At 45.7% G+C, this 10,111-nt stretch overlaps 1 protein-coding gene across 1 annotated transcript; it reads right to left on the bottom strand.

Moving 5' to 3' along the window:
- Nucleotides 1-104: 104 nt before the first annotated feature.
- Nucleotides 105-8,898, bottom strand: MRTO4 (MRT4 homolog, ribosome maturation factor). The gene is made up of 6 exons (XM_081871406.1): nucleotides 8,668-8,898; nucleotides 4,779-4,837; nucleotides 4,347-4,450; nucleotides 3,177-3,258; nucleotides 2,986-3,053; nucleotides 105-453 (listed from the first exon to the last, which is right to left on the bottom strand). Exons 1-6 carry the CDS (start codon nucleotides 8,693-8,695, stop codon nucleotides 246-248), a joined length of 549 nt encoding a protein of 182 aa, XP_081727532.1. The 5' UTR covers nucleotides 8,696-8,898; the 3' UTR covers nucleotides 105-245.
- Between the last annotated feature and the right edge of the window lie 1,213 nt (nucleotides 8,899-10,111).

The following is a 10,111-nucleotide window of genomic DNA, read 5'->3' on the forward strand; positions in this document are numbered from 1 at the left end:
TATTTTTTTCTCTTGGGTCCACGTTAATGCATGGCTAAGCTATTTCCAATAGCGTGCACGTAAGAATGTAAAAAGAGCCTGCTGGATCAGAGCAGTGCTCCATCCAGTCTAGGCTTTGATTCTCACAGTGGCCAACCAGATGCCCATTTGGGGAAACCAGCAAGCAGGATTCGAACACATGTCCACCCTCTCTTCCTCCATGAATGTGTCTCATCCTCTTTTAAAGCCATCCAAGTTGGTGGCCATCACTGACTCCTGTGGAAAGGAGTTCCACAGGTTAACTCCGGGACACACCGCCCACCTTTTTTCAGGGCCGTCGGAAGCCCAAGTTGCCGCAGTTGCGGCTCCATAGAGTGGGGAAACTGTTCTAAGGGCCCCATATCCAGATTGACGGTGAAGGTTGCTTTGTTCCCAGCTCGGGCGAAGTCGTTCTCTTTAAACTGAGAGAACCACCTGGGGAAGGGAAGGAAGCGACAAATCCATTAAGCTTAGCTGTTTGCAAAACCTTGGAATCTAGATTTAATATTTATACGCGGCTTTTCTTAAGGAAAGAAGACTCAAAGTGAAGGAGGTGAGGACAGGTGACCCCACCTAGGCCCGAAGTCACACTCCCCCCCCCCAAAGCAGGCTCAAAGCTTCTCAAAATCATTTTCTCAGCAGCTAAAAGGCATTAGCTAAGCATCAGAAACATTTCGCTCTGCTGTAACATAGGTCGCTTCTCAGGCTAGTTGACCTTGCCAAACAGTACATTTGAGTTGCAACTTTCTTTCCAGGAACTATGCCAGAACAAGAGAATGAAACATATTTGAACACTCTGAAACCCCCTTTGGTTTCTCACCCCCCTTTCCTGGGAAGAGTCCAAAAAGAGTCCCAAGGCAGGAATTTTCTGTTCATGCTCAGGAGACATGGGGCAGGACTTTTCAGAAGGAGGAGAAAGGGGAGGGAACTAGAAGGGTAATATATACTCTGTGCAAATGACTGTGAACCCGTGCTTGTTTGTGAGTTATACCACACTTGCTCCTTCTACCAGTTCATGGATGGTAGAAATAAAGCTTTTTCTCCGAAACTATTCCTTGAGTGTCTGTTGACTCCCATTTTCCCTTTCCCGGGCGCAATATTTTTCCCACCCGAGGGCAAAGCCTCATAAGGCTACAAAAGTGTCTTACAATACAAAAAAGAAAAAAAGAAAAAAAAGAACAACAGGCAAACAAAATGGAAAACATAAGAATTGCATACAGTCTATCTCATGTTGCGTCCGCTTCAGGTTGCGCAGTCGTGCATGCGCAGAAGCACTAAATCGTGCTTTGCACATGCGCAGAAGCACCAAATTGCAACCCGTGCGTGCACAGACTGGGTTGCGAACGCTGCAGGTTACGAACGTGTATCCCGCATGGATCATGTTCACAACCCGAGCGTCCACTGTACAGTGGTACCTCGGGTTAAGTACTTAATTCGTTCTGGAGGTCTGTACTTAACCTGAAACTGTTCTTAAAGACCTGAAGCACCACTTTAGCTAATGGGGCATCCTTCTGCTGCCGCCCCACTGGAGCACGATTTAGGTTCTCATCCTGAAGCAAAGTTCTCGACCTGAAGCACTATTTCTGGGTTAGCGGAGTCTGTAACCTGAAGCGTATGTAACCTGAGGTACCACTGTATTCCATATTACAGTATCAAGAATTATGACATATTCCAGCTTCTTGTTCCTAGCTGTTTATAGAACATAAGGAGGACCCTGTCGCTGGATCAGGCCAACGGACATCTAGTCCAGCATTCTATTCTCACAGTGGCTGAATAGTTGCCTGTGGGAAGCCAGTAAGCAAAACCTGAGCACCAGAGCCCTTGCCCCTCCTGCAATTTCCAGCAACTGGTATTCAGAAGCATTGCTGTGTCCGACTTGTGGAGGCAGAGCCGAGCCATCATGGCTAGTAGGCATTGATAGCCATCTCCTCCTCCTCCTCCTCCTCCTCCTCCTCCTCCATGAATTAGTCCAATCCTCTCTTAAAGCCACCTTAAAGTTGGTGGGAATCACTTCCCCCCATGGGAGCGAGCTCCACAGTTTAACTGTGTGCCGTGTGAAGTACTTTCTTAGGGCCCTCATATTTACAGGACCGCCTCTCCTGGTATCCCCGCAGAGGACCTACGAATAACCATAGTTTAGAGGTCCTGGGCCCTAAGGAAGTCAGACTATCCTCCACCAGGGCCAGGGTCTTTTTAGTGATGGCTCCGACCTGGTGGAATGCTCTGTCCCATGAGACTAAGGCCCTTCAGGATTTAACCTCCTTACGTTGGGCCTGTAAGACAGAGCTTTTCCGCCTGGCCTTTAATTTGAATTCAGCCTGATCTTTTATTTCCCTTCCCTTCTCTTCCCTCCCCCTCCCCTTTTATGAAGATTACCTGCTCTGAGGCTCCACAGCTAATTCTCCCCTGGCCTCCTCACTGCCCCAAGTAGGACAAATTCAGCCAGCTAGCCCTGGTGATTATAGATGGATTTCCCCTCAATTGATTTCTGAACTCTGAATTTTATTGTTATTCATGTTTTTATACTGTATTTTATGCTGCTTTTACAATTAAGTGTTTTAAATTTGTTGTTAGCAGCCCTGAGCCCAGTTTTTGAACCGGGAAGGGCGGGGTATAAATAAAAAATTATTCTATCATCTATCTATCTATCTCTATCTATCTATCTATCTATCATCTCCCGTATTTTTCGCCCCATAGGGTGCACCGGCCCATAGGGCGCACCTAGTTGTTTGGGGGGGAAATAAAGGGGGAAAAAATTATTTCCCGCCCAAGGCTTGCGGATAGCTTCCTGAAGCCTGCATTCACCCCCCCATAGGACGCACACACATTTCCCCTTCATTTTTGGAGGGGAAAAAGTGCGTCCTATAGGGCGAAAAATACGGTATCTATCCTGAGTCTTTCAATGTTCACAAGCAAGATGTTATCCCCTAACATTATAAGCGACAGAGACGACTTGGAAAGGCTTACTCTGCAACTTCTTCTTTGGTGCGATTGGTGAAGAGAAGTCCAACCTCTCCCCGCAGATGCTTACTGACCTGAAAAACAAAAGGAGAATGGAGATAATAGGGAAATATTCACTGCGTGCCCCTAATTTGTCACACACAGAATCTAAGTTGCAGAAGTCATTGGTGAAACTGTTTACACTCCAGACACCCCACCTGGTGTAAATTATCTTTGTATTCATCGGCTGGGCTCCGTCCCAAGGCCACCATCATCACTTTGTTTTTCCCAAAGAAAATCCTGCAAAAAGGAAATCAATCGGTCAAATCTACTGCAGGAGGAGAACCCAATATCAAACATTTCACACCAACATGCTCTTACTCAACGAACACTTAGCTAACTCATTTTGGGAGTATATTTAAGTCAGTAATGCAGACAATAATCCATGGATTAAATAGATTTAAGAAGTAGATCACTGTGGGATGTGGGAGTTTCTTCTGCAAGTGCCAATGATCTCAATAGCCTGCTCTGAGTAACTCAGGGCCTTTACTGTAGCTGCCCTTTTTCTGCAAAACAGCATCCTGGTCAAGATAATACAGTGGTGCCCCGCAAGACGAACGCCTCGCAAGACGGAAAACCCGCTAGACGAAAGGGTTTTCTGTTTTGGAGGCGCTTCGCAAAACAAATTTCTCTATGGGCTTGCTTCGCAAGACGAAAATGTCTTGTGAGTTCCTGCAGGTTTTTTTCCATTCCCCCCCCTTTTCCTAAGCCGCTAAGCCGCTTATCAGCTGATCGCTAAAAGCTGCTAAACCGCTAATAGCGCTAATCCGCTGTCAATGGGCTTGCTTCGCAAGACGAAAAAACCGCTATGCGAAGAGCCTCACGGAACGGATTAATTTCGTCTTGCGAGGCACCACTGTAGTTGGCACCCTCTAGCAGGAATTTCCAGAAATGATTGAATACATATTGTTCCGACAAGCTCTACCATATGTGACTATTCTGTATTGTATTACTTTTGCTTTAAATGACCCATCAGTGTTGTGGTTAAACTGCTTTTAGTCTACATTGTTGATGGTTGTGTAGAAAGTGACTAAGAAATGGATGATGGTAATAATAATAATAATAATAATAATAATAATAATAATAATAATAACAATCCCCCCCCACCTCAGAATCATGTCCTTTCCAGGATACTCCATTCCTCCACTATGACAGTTTCCCCACTCTTTTCAAGAATTATCTTATCACTGCTGAGCATGCACAGTCCTCCATCGTTCAGGGGGAGGTTCTCCCTGAAAGGTGTTTTTTCTTTCTTTCTAAGTCAATCCAAACAGTTTTGCAAGCAGCTCAGAGAAAGAGTCACGGGTGACCCGACTTCTTCTTTTTACCTGCTGTGCTTCCAGGCATTCCGAATATCCTTCAGCTTGTTGTTTCTCATGTTGGCAATAGAAAAAATAAAGAGATACTTGTAGGTGTCCACACATTTCCGCAGCTGGAGGTGAAGAAGTTTAGAAGTCAGAATGTAAGAAGAATCTATTCTCTAAATAGAAACAGCCTTCAAGATTCAGAAGGAAGGAAGAAACCTTTAACGTTTCTGTTTTTGCGGTGAGGTAGTTATGTTATCATTATGTTGCTTCTGCCATTTTATATTATGGACTCATTTTACTTTTTGTGCTTTCTGTTCTAAGACAGGGAGAAAAATTAAAAATTCCTTCAAGACTGTGCATTTACATGACTCTAAATTGCAACATAATCCCAAGCCCTTCCTCCAAAGCAATTTTTCACACGGGATCAGAGTCATAGTTTGCAATGTTGCTTACCTCTTCTATTAAGCTCTGTTTAACTTCTAATCCTTTTTTGGCGGTTTTTGTCAAGGAGACTGGAAGGAAGAAGAAAGAGATTCAGTTCCATATGGGACACTCCAGCTGGGCAGCCACAGGGAGAGCCTAGTTAAGGCGGTTTCTGGGGCAAACCTGGAGTTTGTGCAAACCTGATGTTTTGCTCAGTGTTATATTTGACTTATTGCTTCACCCTGCAGCAATTGTCGTAGTTATGGTAAGTCAGGCTATTATTATTATATATTTATTTATACATTGCATTCTTCCCTGACAGGGACTTAAGGCGGATTGCAGATAGAAATAAGATCAGCTAAAAACATAGGGGGGTGGGAAACAATAATTAAAGAACAATGAAGCATTAACAGAATTAAAACTATATACCATATTTTTTGCCCTATAGGACGCACTTTTGCCACTCCAAAAATGAAGGGGAAATGTGTGTGCGTCCTATGGGGCAAATGCAGGCTTTCGCTGAAGCCTGGAGAGCGAGAGGGGTTGGTGCGTACCGACCCCTTTCGCTCTCCAGGCTTCAGGAAGCTATCCGCAAGCCTTGGGAGCCCGCGGGAGTTCCTGCCGGGCTCCCCCGGCTTGCGCAGCGCTGCCTCTTATCCTGAAGCCCCAGTGTGCTCAGCAGTCACGCCAGGGCTTCGGGTAGCTCTGCGCAAGCGCAGGAGCCCTCCCCCAGCCTGTGCAGCGCTGCCTCTTATCCCGAAGCCCCGGCGCACTCAGCAGTCGCTGAGTCCGCAGGAGGGCTTGCGGAGAGCAGCCTGTTCTGGGGGCTAGGGTTTGGGGAAGCTCGGGCTTCCCCCGCCCCAGCCTCGCGCCTTCGAGGGAAAAATATTTTTTTTCCCCTTTATTTCCCCCCAAAAAAACTAGGTGCGCCTTATGGGCCGGTGCGCCCTATGGGGCGAAAAATACGGTATAATACGAACACGCACATTTTGGGTATTGAATGGCAAGACAGAATTTCAAACAAGGATGTGCTCTCCCAAACACCCATCCCTAGCACGTTCGCATTCCTGCCTCAGCAACATTCACGCTTGCTTGGCCATGTTCACAGAATGGAAGATGGCAGGATAGTATGGGGAGCCAGCTTCCAGCACCAGACTCATTGGCAGACCAACTCTGCATTACAAAGATGTCTGCAAACATGACACAAGGCTGGCAACATCAACTCGGCTGTGTGGGAATCCTTTGCAAAGGACCACCAGTGCCTGAAGACAGGCAGTCAGGCTGTCCATCCATAGCAGTGACTGCTGGGAGGAGTGCAGAGAGAAGAAATGTCTGGTACATCTGCAGCAGCACAAGCAGGTGCCTTCATCTGCCCCGCCTGAAACAAAACACGTCTCTCCCGTATCAATCTCTACAGCCACAGCAGGCGCTGTAACTTTCCAGTGGCTTCACCCCCAAAAGCACACTCCTCCACTGTCTCCTGAGACAGATGGATCCAAACAACAACACTATAGATCTGTGGTTTCCAAAGTGGGGCACATGCCCCACAGGGGGGCAATTTGATTTTTAAGGGGGGTGTCAGGGAACTGACATCGGAGCGAGAGGTGGAGGCAAGGCTCCCGAGCGATGCGGGAGAGGGGACCAGCAGAGGGGAAGGAATTCAGCGCAACACCAGCAGAGAAGGGAGGGAGATGGGGGATTTGGAGAGGGGTCTCCAAGACTCTTCGCCCGAGACTAGTGGAGAGAGCACGGGCACACCTCTGCCCACTCCTTCCTTGCGCAGAAGAGTTCCGCGCAGGGAGAGTAGGCAGAGACTTGGCGTCAAACAACTTTTATGCTGGAAGAGGTTCAAGAAACGCCCACTGACGGATTCTGCAAGCGACTGAACGGCCATGGAGTGAAGGGCTGTCAGCCGAGGCATGGTTAGCCAAGCAATCTAGCCGAAAGTAACAGCAACTTACGCACAAGTAACCCCTTATAACCATCACAGGGGGCAATTCTAGAATGAGTTACTAACAGTTGCCTTTTAGACTTCCTCCTACATGTCACCGGGGGGTGGGGATCAGGATTTTAGAGATGCTTAGGTGGGGCCTGGCCAAAAATGGTTTGGAACCACTGCTATAGATAGAACTGTAGAGTTGGAAGGGACCACGATGGTCATCTAGCCCATCCCTTGCATTGCAGGTGAAATAAAAAAATTAAGGTCTTTATATATATAATAAATGTTCATAAATGTACCAACCAAGCACGTACATAGATATGTGGACCACATGTCTGGAGCAGCACAGGAAGACCACCCTGAAACCATTTTGACTCCCAAACTGAGCAAATGTTTTCTCTGCAAGGAGGGAGGGGGTGAGGGAACCTTCCCATTGTCTCAGGAAGTGGGTAATCACCATCTCAAAGGAATGGCTAGACTACCAGGAAAGGCAATCAGATGGGGCATTATCAGATAACCTGGCAGACCGGAAAAACAACAACATTCAAATTTCTGTTGTAGACCACCTTTTCTGTGATGTAGGTATGATGTTTGTGGGGGGTGGTCTTAGGTTACACCCCTTCTGTGATGTATGTATGATGTATGGAGGGGTGGTCTTGAGCTCCAGGGTAGGTAATTTAAAATTTTTAAAAACAAAAATTGCCCTTTTCCCTTATGGGGTACCCAAGAGCCCATATAGAGTCCTTACGTAGGTTCCCTAATGGTAGGTGAAAATAACAAAGGCCAACCAGAGAATATTGAGAAGCAAAGCAGCTAGTAAGCTTGATCTTTATTGCTCTGTTGCAACAGGGTGCTCCCCTCACCCGCAGGAGAGGAGGAGGAACCCAGAACAATGGTGCGCAAGGCCTTATAAAGACTTTTGAAATTGCCACCCTGTAGCTCAAGACCACCCCCAGAAACATCATACATACATCACAGAAGGGGTGTAACCTAAGACCACTCCTCAGATACATCACACCTACATCACAGAAAAGGCCGTCTAAAACAGAAATTTGAATATTGTTTTTCTCCTGCCATTGTTTATCTCCTGTCTGGCAGGTTACTTGATTGGATTGCCTGGGGAGCCAGGCCAGTCTTTTGTAATGATAAATACTTAGTTCCTGAGCCAGATCACAGGCTTACCCTATTCATACACAGATATACCCTTAAGACAGGATATGTGAAGGAAAAGACAATGCGGAGGCTTTTCTATTTTCCTTTGACCTTGCAGAGAAAACATTTGGTCATTTGGGACAGTTTGGGAATCCAAAATGGTTCCAGGTCGGTCTTCCTGTGCTGATCTATGTATGTGCTTGGTTGGTACACTTATGAACATTTAACATATATCTAGGACCTCAAAACTGCTATCACACAATGCATGTATCTTTTGCGCAACATGGGACTCGAACCCACGACCCTGAGACTAAGTTGTCTCGCGCTCTACCGACTGAGCTGTCCCCTCAGTCTAATCCTAGCCTATGAGAACCATCAAGTCACAACAAAAGCAACACGGCACCAGCCCCCTCATTAATACAATAATATTCTTTTTAATAAATATTTATTAGAGTTTCCAAATTGATTAAAAAAAAAACAAAAATACACAAAGTGACAAAAATACAAAGTTAAAAGAAAAGAAAAACAGTTAAAACAAATATAATTTCCATTTCTTATTTCCATTAACTTGTTTCCCAGACCTCCTCTCACCTCCCCCTTTTGTATTCCAGTTCAATCTTAACTCAGCAAATCCTTATCTCATTAATACAAGAATAATGGACAATATTACGGCTATACAGTACAGGTATAGCTTCCAACGTTTTAATTATCACTCTTAGGCTACATAAAGCTCTGAACACTAAGCATACATAGGTGTGTGTGTGGGGGGGGTGGGAAATACATAGGTGAGTAGGAAAACGCTCCTTGAGGACCTGCGGCATCACTCACCCTTCTTGTCCCGCTTGGACTTGGGCATCTTGTCCAACACGTGGGTTCTGCGCCTTCTTCCTGCTGCTGCTCGGCGCGGGGGCTGATGGGAAGGACGTAGGCGACCAAAAAGACGCCCGACTCGCCAAGAGGAACCCTTCCCTCTCACCTCTCCGCAACCGCCGTCGAAGACGCCCGGCGACCTTCTCGGCTAATTAAACTGCGCTATAAGACGGGCTGAACGAGGCGCATCAGTTCTTTTGTTTTTTTAATCAGGCGATTTAAGTAGATAGTCCCGAGAGGGGTCCTCGCGCGGTCTCGGGTGGCTCCTCGTCATAGGCAGGACCCCGGGGCTGCTTCCGCTCAGGGCCTGACGGTCTCTGTCACATAGAGTTTGAAAGGAAGATGCGCCCTGGAGGTTCAACTTCTGGGTTGACTTTGGACACCATCTCCACCAGCTTTCCACGCAGAAAGTTCCAGGTTAAATTCTCAGCTGAGCCTTCCGGTGGCGCTGGTAATTAATATGCTGCTGCTAATTAATAATGTTTTTAAACATTTCTACCCCACATCGGACCTAAATTAGCAGGAACTATTTTTTCTCCATTTCTTTATTTATACTTTTCCAATTCATACATTTCACTTATTTTATACATATAACTAATTTTACCATCATTTTGACATTTCAAAGCTTGACTTCCTTCCCCCTCTTTCTGCGGTTCCTTAATTTTTTTTTTAATATCTTCTGCCTATCCAAATTAATTTACTCAGGGCCTTCTCGGCTGCGGCTCCAATCTGGTGGAACGCTCTGTCACAAGAGACTAGGGCCCTGCGGGACCTGACATCCTTCCGCAGGGCCTGCAAGACAGAGTTGTTCCACCAGGCCTTTGGTCAGGGCGCAGCCTGACTCCCTCCTCTGGCAACTTGCTTAGAATCTTGCTTAATTAGTTGCCATTAATTTGATTTTAATTGATTTTATAATGTAATATTTTTAGAATGTGTGAATATTTGATTGTTTGATTGTTGATTGTTGTTAGCCGCCCTGAGCCCGGCTTCGGCTGGGGAGGGCGGGATATAAATAAAATTTATTATTATTTATTATTATTATTCATTTTCTTTAAACATATACTCTTACAAAACTGCAGATTATTACAACAACCCTGCCAATGTTTTCATCTGTTTATAATTTACCTGTAAATATTCAATAAACCATTTAAGTACATTCTTTTGTAAAAAAAAATTGCTATCTTGATTTCTTATTGAGCAGGAACTATTCCCACATCCTTTGTTGTTCGCTTTTGCTTCTGGGTAGCAGATACAGGTGTGGTTAAAAGAATAATAATTACAATGTTTATATATTTATCCCATTCTCCGCCCTCCGCGTACCAAGGGAAGGGGGGAAAGTCTCAAGGGGCTTTGAAACTCCTACTCCAGATCACTGGGGGGTCACTCTAACTCTTCTCATTAC

Source organism: Podarcis erhardii (assembly GCF_964252035.2).
Source record: "Podarcis erhardii genome assembly, chromosome: 7".
Taxonomy (NCBI): domain Eukaryota; kingdom Metazoa; phylum Chordata; class Lepidosauria; order Squamata; family Lacertidae; genus Podarcis; species Podarcis erhardii.

What these genes read in the sequence shown, in the direction of transcription:
- MRTO4 (XM_081871406.1), bottom strand. Translation starts at nt 8,695, where the DNA reads ATGCCCAAGTCCAAGCGGGACAAGAAGG. An exon ending in AATGCCTGGAAGCACAGCAG is followed by an intron (nt 3,259 to 4,346) that starts GTAAAAAGAAGA and finishes TCCTTTTTGCAG; the next exon opens with GATTTTCTTTGGGAAAAACA. An exon ending in ACAAAGATAATTTACACCAG is followed by an intron (nt 3,054 to 3,176) that starts GTGGGGTGTCTG and finishes TTTGTTTTTCAG; the next exon opens with GTCAGTAAGCATCTGCGGGG.